This window comes from Protopterus annectens, chromosome 10.part0 (assembly GCF_019279795.1).
Source record: "Protopterus annectens isolate FY-2018-M chromosome 10.part0, PAN1.0, whole genome shotgun sequence".
NCBI lineage: Eukaryota > Metazoa > Chordata > Ceratodontiformes > Protopteridae > Protopterus > Protopterus annectens.
This window is the reverse complement of record NC_056744.1, coordinates 200,950,056-200,963,761: the sequence shown is the minus strand read 5'-3', so window position 1 is coordinate 200,963,761 and position 13,706 is coordinate 200,950,056. Positions and strand designations below refer to the sequence as shown.

General features: G+C 42.5%; 1 protein-coding gene across 2 annotated transcripts in view; it reads right to left on the bottom strand.

Moving 5' to 3' along the window:
- The window catches only part of COG1 (component of oligomeric golgi complex 1), an 829,165-nt gene that overhangs the window by 155,070 nt on the left and 660,389 nt on the right, over positions 1 to 13,706 (bottom strand). For both annotated transcript variants that reach the window (XM_044085137.1, XM_044085139.1), the window contains exon 12: positions 13,089 to 13,198. In XM_044085137.1, the coding sequence (XP_043941072.1) occupies positions 13,089 to 13,198 (110 nt within the window). The remainder of the gene's footprint in view (positions 1 to 13,088; positions 13,199 to 13,706) is intronic.

The following is a 13,706-nucleotide window of genomic DNA, read 5'->3' as shown; positions in this document are numbered from 1 at the left end:
AATCCTGGCCTTCCCATTTAAAGTGCTCCCTCATGGAATGCAGAGTCTCTGAAAATGAGAAATCCTCAGGAGGAGAAGCTGTAGGAGTGGAATCATCCACATCAGAATCAGAATAAGGAGGATACTCCTGCAAATCTTCCGCAGAAGACTCAGAAGCCTCTGAACACTGTTCAAAACTATCAAACTCCGGTTCCACCCTAGGCCTCTTATCAGGAGGGGGCATAGAACCTCTAATCATAGTAATCAAATCTTCTGCCATTTTAAGCATATGTTTCTTAGGTACAGAACCCGAAATGCTAGGAGAAGCCCCCACTGAAGCTGAACTAGGCCTACCTCTCAAAGAAGTTTTGGCAACAGAAGGAGAGGCTCTAACTACCTTGGGAAGAGAGGGAAGAACAGTTACCTGAGAAGCCCCCTCAGCCTGGCCTACCTCCTGAGAAGGCACATCCTGTAACAGTAAAGTTTCTGCCTGAGACTCCATGGAAACTCCTGGCAAAACCTCTGGCTCCACAGAGCCTTCTAAAGAACCGGCGTCCGGGACTGCCGGTTCATCAACCCTAGGCTTCGCTGTTTTGTCCTTGCGCTTCTTGGACGAAGCGGGCGTCGGAGCATCCGACGGCATTTTATAATTGCAACGCTTCCCAAACACTAACCTGGCACAGTCTAACCTCCTCTTAATAGTGCGCTTGTTAAACCTAGCACAAGAGCGGCAACCAACAACGTCGTGCTCAGGCCCTAAACAAGGTATACACAAGGAATGGTAATCCCTATGAGGTATCTGTTTCCCACAAGAAATACAGTTATTCACTTTTTCTGACATCCGGTTAAATACTGAGGCAAGAAAAAACCAAAATGTTCCCCAACGGGGTACTTAGCCAACTCTGCTTCGGTCTGAAACTCCGGTTTCGGAAATATTTCAGAACGCCAACCTGCACTCGCAAAACTGCTTCTGCATCGGACCATGCGGCAAAAAAGACTGAGGATATGACGTCGGTCATGCGCATTAGTACCCTGACGTACTGACGTCAGTGTAATGCGCCCTGACCGACGTCAGCCATATACTCTGGTATTCGGGCCGACTGGACAGCGGACTACACCCAATAGTAAGGACTGCAGCAATGGGGAACGAAGAACATCCAGGGTACAACAATGATCACAAAACCCCAATTTTAGTATCAGCCTAAGGAATTTCAGTCTCTGTCCAGGAAGTTCCTTACTTTGCTAAGCTCCTTGCACAACTTACTATGTTCAATGTCTGGACCAATGTTGCAGTAGTAATAACATTTTCAGAGCTTCTTAGTACTGGGTGAAGGTTACTTTTCCAGTAGTGGGTTGCAAAGGGCCTGCAGAGGGTCTGTGGTAAAAAACACTCTGCTTTTGGAGGTGATGTTCAATTTAGTGTTTTAAAAAGGTGTAAACAGTGGCACAATCAGCTGCCTCTAATATGTTTTTTTTTTTGCTGTCAGCCCTCTTAAAAACACAGTAGTGGCTGCTGTACCCCTAGCATGTCGTAAACTTACGCATTATTCCAGATTTTTGTCAGGAGACAAAAAAAAAACAGAAAAGAAATACAATGTGTCAGGCATTTTGAGATGGCCTGTTTGGAAACTGGCCTCCATTCTCCTTAACTGCAAAAGACAAAATAACTGCACTAAACATTTTACATTCTATGTTCAGTCCAGAAAATATGGCAGCTACTTGTGAATGCCTAGATAGTGCAAAACACTTTCCCCTTTATTTTGAGGATTCAGAAAGAAGACTATCAAATTAACAGATTGGCCTAAGGAAATCTATGTGACCAGTTTAGGCATAAAGGAAAGATTTACATGTAAAAAAGGGAATAAGTCTTTGCAGATGAGTGCTTATAGGTCAGACATTCTAGCCACTGTGATGTCAGGACTTGAGGAGACATAGGCTCGGAAGGGTTTGTGTGAATTTTTGTAGGATAAAATTAAAATGTTATGGAGAAAAACTGCCCTTTTTTGTGGCCTTAATTGCAACACCCCTCTAAGAAACTGCTTGACTGGTAATATAGTTGTCAGAAAGTGGGTATACAAGCTGAAATGGTAGAAAAATGCATCTTTCCTGAGGCATAAGCTAGCCGTGACCTATACGACTCTGACTGGCATTGCTGAGTCAAAGATGTTGATATGGAAAGAGTACGGATTCGTCCTTTGGCACAATAGGGAAAAGCTATTCCATTTAGCTAGGTCAAAATTCCTGGTTATAGGCTTCCTAGCTTTACTCAATGTATAGCATATCCTCTATGAAAGGGAGAGTAAAAGGTAGTATCAAACCATCCGCAATGTTAAGTCTGAGTGTACACAGATTTTTGTGCATCAGGGACCCCCTACAACAGAGTCAACAGGTCCACATGGTAAGGCAGAACAAGTTGTTTCTCACTTGCCATCTTTAGAAGAAATGCCGCTTGGGCCAGAAAGGTGCTATTAGCATCATCTTTGGCCTTTCCTCCTTTGCTTTTAGGATCACCCTAGAAAGTAGGTTAATCAGAGGCGAAGCATACAGAAATGGACCCACCCAAATGAGGAAAAGAAGCATACACTACCCAAGCCTATTTTTATGGTGCACCACAGCAGAATTTCTTCAGCTGTCAGTTGCTCAAAGAAACAAAATTGTCTACTACTGACAGACCCCGTCTATGGATCAAATGAAGAAATATGTTCCTGTTCAGCATCCACTTATGGGGATCCATTTCTGATCTGCTGAGATGACTGGCAAGAGGAGTTCTGGTAGGACATAGTGTAGGAAGCCTTTAGGTGGATACTAATTTCTACTGCTATCTTCCAATATGTCATGGTTTTCTTGCAAAGGTGGTATGGGTCTGTCCCTGTTTGTTTATGTCCCATATCACTGTGGTGTTGGCTGTTATTAGGTGCAGGATTTTTGGCTTCCACAAGGGCATGAAAGCCTTGATGGCCTGAATCATTGCCATCATTTCTTTTATACTGATGTGCCTCTTGTACCATCTGCTGTCCCATATGCTCTGGACTTTATTCTTTCTTTCGTGGGTTCCCCAGGCTGTATTTGAGGCATCTGCAGTCAGAACTTTGGACCCATTTTTATACCTACTGCACCCGACTGAATTGCAGGACAGGAATTATTTTCTATAGGAGTTGAGAGTTCTAATATTTGCCTGATGATCATTCTTTCATATAACTTTAGCCAAAAGATACAGCTGTCAATTAGACAGTCACTGGCTGTGGCAGGAACGGTAACCTTGAGGAGGGCCAAAAAAAATAATAAGTGTTTAAAACTGGGTGGGATAGATTTAATAGTGGGGATAAAACTAAAGATTTGTTTTAAAGGGGGGCTTAGATTCATAGGGCTAATGTCCCTAGTGCCATTACAACCTTAGCCATGTTATACCCATGTTCCCTACATGACCTTGGTTAGATTGTCATTGTTTGCAGAGCAAGTCTAGGTTCAGCACTGATTGCCCCTGTCCACGAGTGACACAGGTGCCATCCCAGGGGTGAATTTGTGGTCTCCTATCCAACTGTCTACATTGCTTTTGAATAGGGTCATTGAGGAGCTCTGCTTCATGTGAATTGGGAGTTTATTCCAGAGGAGTGGCAATCTCTGGGAGATGTATCTGTTTCTCTGGTATGTTTTATTAATATCACACGCTAGGTTGAGATATCTGGAGAGAGAGTGACTCTTGTCCTATTTGATTTTCTGATGTGCAGCATTTCCATTAGGGCAGGGTATCAGCAGCCTGCAGGATACAGAGTACAGTGACAGGGCTTTCAGTCTTTCCATGTAGGTCACATTTTGGAGGCCCTGCATTTTCTTGGTGAGAAACCTCTCTGGTCTCTCCAGCTGTTGCAGGTGTCTGGTGAGGTACATGCAAAAGGGAGTGTTGTACTCTATTAGTAGTCTGATGAGGGTCGAGTACAGAGGAGTTATAACATCCTTAGTCTTGGATGCGGTGCCCTTACTTATGAGATGCACAATGTAGAAGGCTTTACTTACCAATGTGGACACATGGAGACTGAAATTGAGATTGCTATCAACCTGTGTTCCCAAATCTCACACCACTGGGTTTGTGATTAGGGGGGTGCTGTCAATACTGTAATTTGCAGGGACTTCCTCTTTGCCAAAGGGGATAATGCACTTTTTTGCATTTAGTCTTAGCCTGCGGCTTTGACACCAATCATTTGTCTGTGTTAGCCCCTTTTGTAATATGTTAACATCATTTGGGGACTCAATGATTGAGCCTAGTTTGCAATCATCAGCGAACCTGGTAAGCCACAGGCCATTTACTTTTGCCTCGACTTCCGAGAAATAGAGTCCAAACAGTAGAGGGCCCAGCAAAGATCCTTGTGGCACGCCACTTGTAACTGGTCTACCAGTAGTAGAGGTGGAATCCCCAACTTTAACAGTGTGCTTTCTGTCGGTGAGCCAGTTGACTACCCATCCAGTGACATATGGGTTAATGCCCACCTAGGAGAGTTTCTCAATGATACCCAAGTATGGGATTGTATCAAAAGCCTTGGCTACGTCAGGACAGGCAGTATGCACTACTCTGCCTTCATCCATGGCTTTGGTGCCATTCTCAAAGAAGCCCACCAGGTTCAACAAGCATGATCCAACATTAAAGCCAAACTAGGTCAGGTCAAGAGTTTGAAGGTTGCCTATGTCCTTGCTGATAAGGTCCATAATGACTTTTTCCTTGGCCTTGTAGATAAGGCTGGTTAGGCTTATGGGTCTACAATTCCCAGGGTTGGTTGATGGACCCCCTTTGTGCAAGGGGATTACTGTTGCTGTTCCCTACTCTGTTGGAACAAAGCCAGTGTTCAGGCTGAGGTTAAAGAGAGTGCCACGTGGTTCTGCTAGGTCTTGTTTTAGATTGCTTAATAAGCAGCATACGATGATATCTGACCCCATAGATGCCATGCTTTTGACCTTGGAGAGTGTGGATAAGACCTGCTCTTTGGAGATACTAGGTAGAGGACTGGTGTCAGGTGGATGGTGGGGACAAGAGGGTGAAATTTGCACTAAATCAGTCAGCTAGCAGGTTAGCAATTTCCTCAGATTCAGTATGAGAGGTACTGTCCACTCTAGGTTCAGCACATAGTTGGGCATTCCTTATAGGTTCATAGGTTGGTACTAGGCTATCAGCCCTAGGGCCTATACAAGCCTAGCCATAACAATTCCCTGGCTATTTCTTCTCACATTATTTACTTTCCTGGAACCCTGCCTAGCAGGGCGACTGACGTGATCCCTGGGGTGAATTTCCTTTCTCCCATCCAATCGTCAAGGTTCCTCTTGAAGAGGTCCAAAGAGTCACTCTGCTTGACATGTATGGGCAATCTATTCCAGAGTCTAGGGAGTCTCTGGGTCAGGAACCTATCCCTCCAGCATGTTTTGTTTATTGTGATGACAAGGTTTAGATCCCTGGAGAGTGTAGCTCTGAGGGATTGGGATTTCTTTAAGTGTAGCATGTCCAACAGCTCTGGGTTTGACATGGCCTTGTATGTTAAGCAGAGATCGCCTCTGAGTAGACGATATGCGACAGAGTATAGCTGGAGTTTTTTTAAGACGGTCAGCGTAGGGCATCTGCTTTAGGCCTGTGATTCTTTTAGTGAGGTATTTCTGAGGCCTTTCCAGTTGTTGCAGATGTCTTGAGAGGTACATACCAAATGGGGCGTTGTATTCTATAATGGGTCTAATGAGGGATGAGTACAGTGGGACAATGATCTCCTTTTTACTGGATGAAAAGCCCTTCGTGATGAGGTGTGCCACATAGAAGGATTTCCTGACTGTTGTGGCGATGTGGTTATCGAAGGTGAGACCACTGTCCACCTGTGTCCCTAAGTCTCTTATCACACTTTCTGTGTTTAGTGTACTGCCACCTATATGGTAATTCATGGATACATGTTTTTTCCCAAAGGGATAACAATACATTTCTTGGCATTGAGCTTGAGCCCATGGCTCTGGCACCAAGCATCTGTTTCTGTAAGGCCCTTTTGTAGAGTATCCACATCATTTGGGGATTCAATAATGGCTCCCAGTTTGCAGTCATCTGCAAACTTTGTTAGCCAGAGTCCCTTAGTGTTGACCTGTACTTCAGAGAAGTAGATGCCAAACAAGAGCGGCCCCAGGACTGAACCCTGAGGTACTCCACTTGTCACTTGTCTGGAGCTGGACTTGGAGTCAGCTACTTTTACAGTGTGGGTTCTGTCAGTAAGCCATTTAGCAACCCATTGGGTGACATAGGGATTAATGTCCAACTTAGTAAGTTTATCTATGATTCCAGAGTGGGGGATGGTGTCAAAGGCCTTGGCAAGGTCTAGATAGGCTGTGTGGACCACCTTACCCTTGTCCATGGCTCTGGAGACTGATTTAAAGAAGTCAATCAGGTTCAGGAGACAAGATCGGCCCTTCACAAACCCAAACTGGGTGGGGTCCAGTGTTTGAAGGTTGCCAATGTCTTTGTTTATAAGTTCCATGATAATACGCTCCATGGCCTTGCAGATAAGGCTTGTCAGACTGATGGGACGGTAGTTTCCGGGATCCAAGGTGGATCCCCCCTTGTGGATTGGGATAACTGTAGCTCTGCGCCACTCAGTGGGCACGAAACCTGAGGTGAGGCTATGATTAAACACTTAGGTGAGGTGCCAGTTCATATTGTAATTCATGTAGTACACAGCCTGGGATGTCATCTGGTCCCATGGATGCTGTATTCTTGGCTTTAGAGAGTGCGTTTTGTACCTGTGTGGCCGTTATTACTGGAATTTGGCAATCTTCTGGTATTGAGATGGGCCATTTAGGGGGTGAGAGGGGGGTGAAGTTGGCACTGAATCGATCTGCCAGGATATTGGCAATATCCTTCGGATCAGTATATTTAATGCCATTCTGTTTTACTCAGAGCAGATCTGAGCATTGCCATTTAGATTCTTGACATAGTTATAGAATGCTTTGTGGTTGTCTTTGGAATCTTTGGCAATATTATTTTCGTAACTAGCTTTGGAGGATTTTATGAGGCATCTCAGTTTCTTACTGAGGCTAGTAAGGGAGTTTTTTGCATCCTGGGATTTTCCTCTTTTCTGCAAAAGTTTCTTCCATTTGTTGTAAAGTTTGTTTATGGCAAGGGACCACCAGATTGGCTTCCTTTTTTTGGATGAGAGCATTTTGGTTCTATTTGGGATGGCACGATTCATGCATGAGTGGATGTGCTCGTACAGTGCCTTAGTGTAGGATTCAGCAGTTGAACTTTCAGTTCCGTCTGCATGGGTGTCATGAAGTTTGTCACTTCTGACTTGAGTAGCATGAAGTTGGCTTTGGAGAAGTTTTTATGGTGGTTTCTTTACTGGGGGTGGGGTGGGATGTGGATGTTAAGGGTGATTAGCTTATGGTCAGACCTGACTAACGAGGGGTGACCATAGGTATGGAGCATTGATTTCCCATGTTGGTAATGACCAGGTCTAGGATATTGGAGCCCTGGTGGGACTATGGATTAGTTGATCCAGGGCGTTGGAATTTATGAATTCCAAGAACCGCTGCAAAGGTGTTGGGACATGAGTAGTTTTCCCAGTTAATGGCAGGGTAGTTAAAATCACCCAGTATTAGGGTGTTTGGTTCTATCTTAATATTTTCCAGTATGTTTAGAAAGGTGTAGTGAGAATCTTGGGGTATGGTGGGGGATCTGTAGCAAGCTACAATTTGGATTGCAGTCTTACCTAGTGTTAGTTGCACTTGGAGAATTTCAGACACATTGTGTTGGCCAACTAGCCTGGTGGTGTGAATATCCTTGGTGAATATTGACACTCCTCCATCTTTAGTGTTTCGGTCCTGGTTTGGTGGCCGAAAAGTGTGGTAAGAGTTGTAGCCTGGTATTGCAGGGGTGCTCTCTGGAGCCTTGAACCAGGTCTCAGTTACTGCACAGATATCGATGTTCTCCATTTTTAGGAGTGCCTCGAGAGAGTGCATTTTGAGGTTTAGACTTCTAGCATTGAGTAGCATTATCTTCAGATTTTGCATGCGTGTACGTGTTACGGTGGTGGTTTTGTCCTTTGAAGTTTGCCTAAAAAAGGCACTATAGGGGTGGCAAGAGCCTTAGCCAGTAACCTGAAACCCAGGGGCGACAGGTGCAGACCATCTCTGGCAAAGCATCGTGGTCTGTCAATCATGTCATCCCAGGCAGACAGATACTGGATCCCCTTTGAATGACACCATAAGCTTAGCCAATTGTTGAAGTCAATCATTTTATCCTTATATTGTGGTATCATTCTGGGTGAAGGCAGGATGCTACTCAGGGCTAGGGTCATACCTGCTTGGGCCACATGATCCGAGAGCTCTTCCATGTCTCTTTTCATGTAGTCCAGGGAGGTACGTCTCAAGTCATTCACTCCAACATGGACAATGACAGAGTCATATTTGTACTTGTTGTGGAGTGACTTGAGTGCATGCGTTATGTGGCGGATCCTGGCACCAGACAGGCAGCTGACTGTAATTTTCTCCTTATTCAACCTGGTGAGAGGGACATCAGTGTGCCGGACTATAGAGTCACCTATGACTAAAGTGTTAGGTACATTGTCTTGCCTTAGGAGCTGTTGCTGGGTGGCACACTGGTGTTGTGAACTATGTGACACATTGGTTGTGATTGGTGTTTGTTTGCGTTTCAGCTTCAGAGGTCTTTGTTGCTTGGGCAGGTTACAGTTAAGGGCCTCTGCATATGTGGATTTAGTGTTTCTATATGTGGGTGTTGGTGGTGCGGGTTTAGAAGGGCTATGTGTTGCTTGAGGTGTAGTGTGGGTGTTAACCTTCTCCTCTTGACTGTTTAGCACAATCTTGGGTGGAGAGAGCTTTGCTTCCATTTTGGCTATGTAAGTGCATCTCTCACAGGTTGTAGTGTTGGGTGGTAGGAGGAGAGGGTTGTATGTGTACATGAGGCAATTGCTGCATTGCCCCAGTATGCCCAGATTCACCAGGTGGACAGGAGAAATCACCAGAAGCTGACCCTTGGACATGCCTGGTTTGGGGCTTTTTTTCTTTTCTTTGTAAAGCATAGGAGCTGTTTCCTTAGCAAGGTACTTTGCAATTATAGGCGATTTAGTGCCTACTATTAATTTCTCCTTGTTAACAAGGAGAGTTCAGTGTTTGTATGAGTTTAAGGCTTCCTAGTGCTTTCCAGCAGGTATTAGAGAAAGTGCTAGTCACAGGGATGCTTAAAGGTAAGATTGAAAATAATGCACTCTGCAGTGTGCACTAGAGAAGTTAGATGTGAAAGTAGGTAACTTGAGTTTTACCTGTTTAAAAAGTTAAGGTTTAGTGGAGAGTTACTATTTTTAAAACAGCAAGATGGATTGAAAGGGGTGGTCACTTTTGTATTTTGGTACTATGAAATACTGTAGGATGGCTAATAAATTTAAATAATTGAAGGGGTGGGATTTCAAAAATGATGATTTTGTGATTACTCACATAAGCCAGTGAAAATAGAGAGAAATGAGATATATGGTTAGATTAACATAAGAGGCGGGCAACTAGAAAGACAGTGGTATTTAACAAGACAACTTAAATGGGAAAAAATTCTGCCCGACTCAGAACAGAGAGAGCTGTGGTCTCTTTTGAAGTTTTAATATGCTGTTAAAACAGAATGCAAGCAAAACACAAGGTAAAGAAAACAAACTACAGTATTCAAAATATAGAAAGGCAATACAGTAATACAAAAAAATAAAAGCAAACTAACCTTTCCTTCACAGCAAAGTGTAGCAGAGTCTGGATGAGCCTTTCTGGTAGACGTAGATAAGAATGCCTTTCTGGTAGACGTAGATAAGAATGCCTTATGCCTTATGATTATCCTTAGCTAGGATGCTAATTTAGCTTCATAACTAGCTTTAGAGGACTTTACAAGAGATCTGATTTTCTTGTTCAAGCTATTTCTCTTCACCTACTGTGGAGTAAGTTCCCTCTGCTAGTTAAGTTCCCTCTTATTCTTAGACATCAGTTTCTTCCTTTTGTTATATAACCTATTCATACTTGAGATCCAAACAGGGTGGCCTGTTTTTTTCAGAAGGACCTGGTTTTGATCCAGTCAGGTACAGCCGAGTCTATATAGTTGTTTAGGTGGTTTTGTGTACTCCTCTGCACAACAGTCTTTGTTGGCTGTGTTAGCAGGGGGTTTGAAACTTTTTATATTATCACCTAGCGGGCTGTAGTTTGCGTTGGAGAAATTTTTCAGTTCTTCTCCTGTGGGAGTGTCAGATCTGATTGTTACTTTGAACAATACAGATTTATGGTCTGACCTTACCAGGGAGAGCAACACATAGGGGGTACTACAGAGACCCGCAGAGACCCCCCCCCCAATATTGCTAAGTACTAAGTCTAGGACATTTCGGCCCTTTGTAGGGTTTGTATTGACAAAGTCCAGGAGCCTCAGGGCAAGCATATCTGCGCTCGTGTATGTCACTGGGTGATGAAGGATAGCTGAAACCTCCCATGACCAAGGTGTTTGGTTGTATAGCGAGTCTGCTTCTCTTGGTTCATGGTGGGGTACCTGTAGCTAGCAATGAAGTGGTGGGGTATTTTACCTATAGTTAGTTGGACCTGGAAAAGCTCAAGAAAGACATACTGTTTAACCAGTCTCTAGGTGTATTTGGCTTTAATGAAGATGGATAGACTTCCTCCTTTAGTTCCTACACACTTGTTTTAGTGTCTTAGAAAGCCTTGCACTTGCAAAGATCTAAAAAGTGTTTCTCCAATATCATTTGCGTAAGGGCCAATTACAATACCAGTGGAATCGCATAAACTGCATTGCCTTTGATGGCAGGTTCAGCTTTCATAGGAGAATGCAGTAAGTTAGATTTATCCACAGAGGTGGGAGGGTTGGTAGGCTATTGCTGTAATCGTTTTTTATGATGTACCTTGGCAAACTACAACTATGATCCATCTGGAAGCATGGTCCTCAACGCAGTTGGAATGAGCTAAAATCTTGCAGCTGAAATCAGATCTATGGAGGAAGGCTTTTTCCCCTACTACCTTTTTAACATTCTTGTGTCAAAGTGGCACGGATTGCTTTGGAAGACGTGCTGTAAGTAAGGGAGATTATTCTTAATCCAAGACACAGCTCTAAGTTTAGAAGATAAGCTTATTACACTTACGCACACACTTACACACACACACACACACTTACACACACACCCTGTACTTAGAAGACAACGTTTGAGACCTCATCATTTACAGAACTGCTTATTAACAGAAGAAATTTTAGGGGATAAAGGTTAATGGGGACTAGGGTTCAATTCTGCATCTCCCCACAGGAAAAGGAGGAGGAGGAAACAGAGTAACAGTGCCACAGCTATTATGTCTAATGGTTATCATAAAGCTGGACAGTTTTCATTTTAGGGATGACTGCACAAATGCTCTGTTTATCCAGGATGGGGAGAGAAGCAGTTAATATTAGGTGAGAGATGACATAAGGCACCGTCTGCTTTTACGCCTGTAGGCGACAGTGTGTAAAAGAAGCAGTTAATATTAGAAGGTGACAGATGACATGAGGCATTGTCTGCTTTTGCGCTGTAGGAGACAATGTGTAAAAGATAGTTATTTATTCACTATAATAACAGAGCCATAACAGAGATCCATCTTTATTACCTCTAGGACTGGTAATGCAGTCATCAGAACTGCTTGGGAGATCAGTCTTTTGAAGGCTGCCTGGAACTCTGCCATTCCCTTCATGCACCACTTGTCTCTTTCCATCCAGTCTTTCTGTTACAGAGCTGACTACAGGGGTTAAAAAAGGGTACTGAGGAGAAGGTGCTGGGGAACAAAATGAGGGCCTACCCCCCATGCAGAACAGTAAATTCATGGCTACTAATTTTTTCTACTCTGAAGCTTTCAGTTTTCACACTTTTGGCAAGTTGCTGTCAGTGTTTAAGGAGACTAATTTCTTACATTCTCAATGAAAATAAGGAAGAACATGAGGAGTCTGATGATGAACCTTTACTTTCTCAGCTGAAATCTAGAGACTGACAGCTGGGGTAGCTTGAAGATTAATTTCATACAAAAAATATATCTTCATCTGATGTCATTTTAAAAACTGAAGTTGAAACCATGTACCCAAGATGTCACTTTCCCTATAACCGTCAATGAAGCAACCTGGAGTTGACAATTTCCTGGAAAGAAGTCTAGTAGGTGACTAAGTAGATGAGGGTGTGATGTCTTCATATGGCAACTATTAATTTAGTAGAGCATTAGACATACTCTTGTTTATCCTTGGCTACCCCTAATGTTCACGGCTTTAAGTGTGTTGGTTATGTTCCGAAGCAAATGCAAGTAATAAGCCTTTGGAGTTGAAAATAACCTCATTGTCATATACAATATACCAAATTCTACAGCTTTTGATAGAAACGTGTTATTTTTACTTTTTATTTTGTTGATAAGGACGGCCCACTAACTTTCTTCTTGGAGGTGATAACCCTGGAATGATATCATGCAGGACTGAACCAACAATGTCTCATCACCTAAACTAATGGACAAGCCACTGTGATTCCATACTAAATACATCAGTATATTTTCTTCCTTAACAGAAAGTCACCAACTAGTTCTTGCTGATGGAACACCTCACACTGAAAATTAACACAATATAGTAGTGACACCAAAAAGTAAGTAAGAAGGTGCTCCTCTAAAGAGCTAAATTGTTTTGCTCATCCATAATACTCTGCAGTTGTATGTAAATCATTACCCAATACCTACCATTGCATAATTCTGTGGATGCAGTTATACAGAAAAAACTGAGTAAACAGTGGAACTATACTCAAACATCACACTATACTTTTTTTTTTTTTTTTTTTTTTTTTTTTTTTTTTTTATTCTCTTGCAACTTTAACATCGGGAGTACAAAAAGGAAATGAAATTAACTGTAAGACAAAGAAGCCTCTGAAAGTGACCAGTACACTTTAAAGACTGCAGTTCCAAGCATTCTTAACATTTTTGCTAAAAAAAGATATAGCTGCGATAGATGGTCACTTCTGGCTAATATTCCATTCACACTGATTCTTTCACCAGCTATCCCACTGATAAGAAAGTAGGGTCATACTGGAAATGTCTCTGACAGCAGAACATACCTTATTTGACTTGATGCCAGTGGTAAGACATTGTGAGATTCCTGAGAGCTGAATGCTGAACTTCTGTTGATGTAGTGCTTTTCTGTACCTGTCAGCAGCCCAAACAGAACCTGCAATAAAAACTGAACTTGGTATCCAATTTTAACACAATTTATTGTATAAACAGTCATGTATACACAGATGTTTCAGTTTTCTTAACCTTTCGAAGCAAGAATTACTTAAACATTGTTCTGTACTTATGTGCTGTTTTCCTTTTCACCTTTCATACTGCATAATCCTATGTGCAACATATCATCTTCCTATTTTAAAGCATATAAGAGACTCTTCACTGAAAAGCAGATATGCTACATTTCTTAAGAGCTTCAAAAGTAGGAACTATTAAAGAAAATGCATTATCAATCTCTCTCAAACAATTACGTTTCTCAGTTTTTTTTGCACTGATTAACATTCCAGGACTACTTTTAAAAATGTTTTATTGTATGCAGTTACTTTCCATATTAAGTTCTAAAACAAAATAATCTATGCATCTATCTTAAAAGTACATAATTTATTATTATTGTTGTCAACTGACAAAGACCATGTAACAAAGTCTCCCTGGGATTCAATAAAGCCTACACT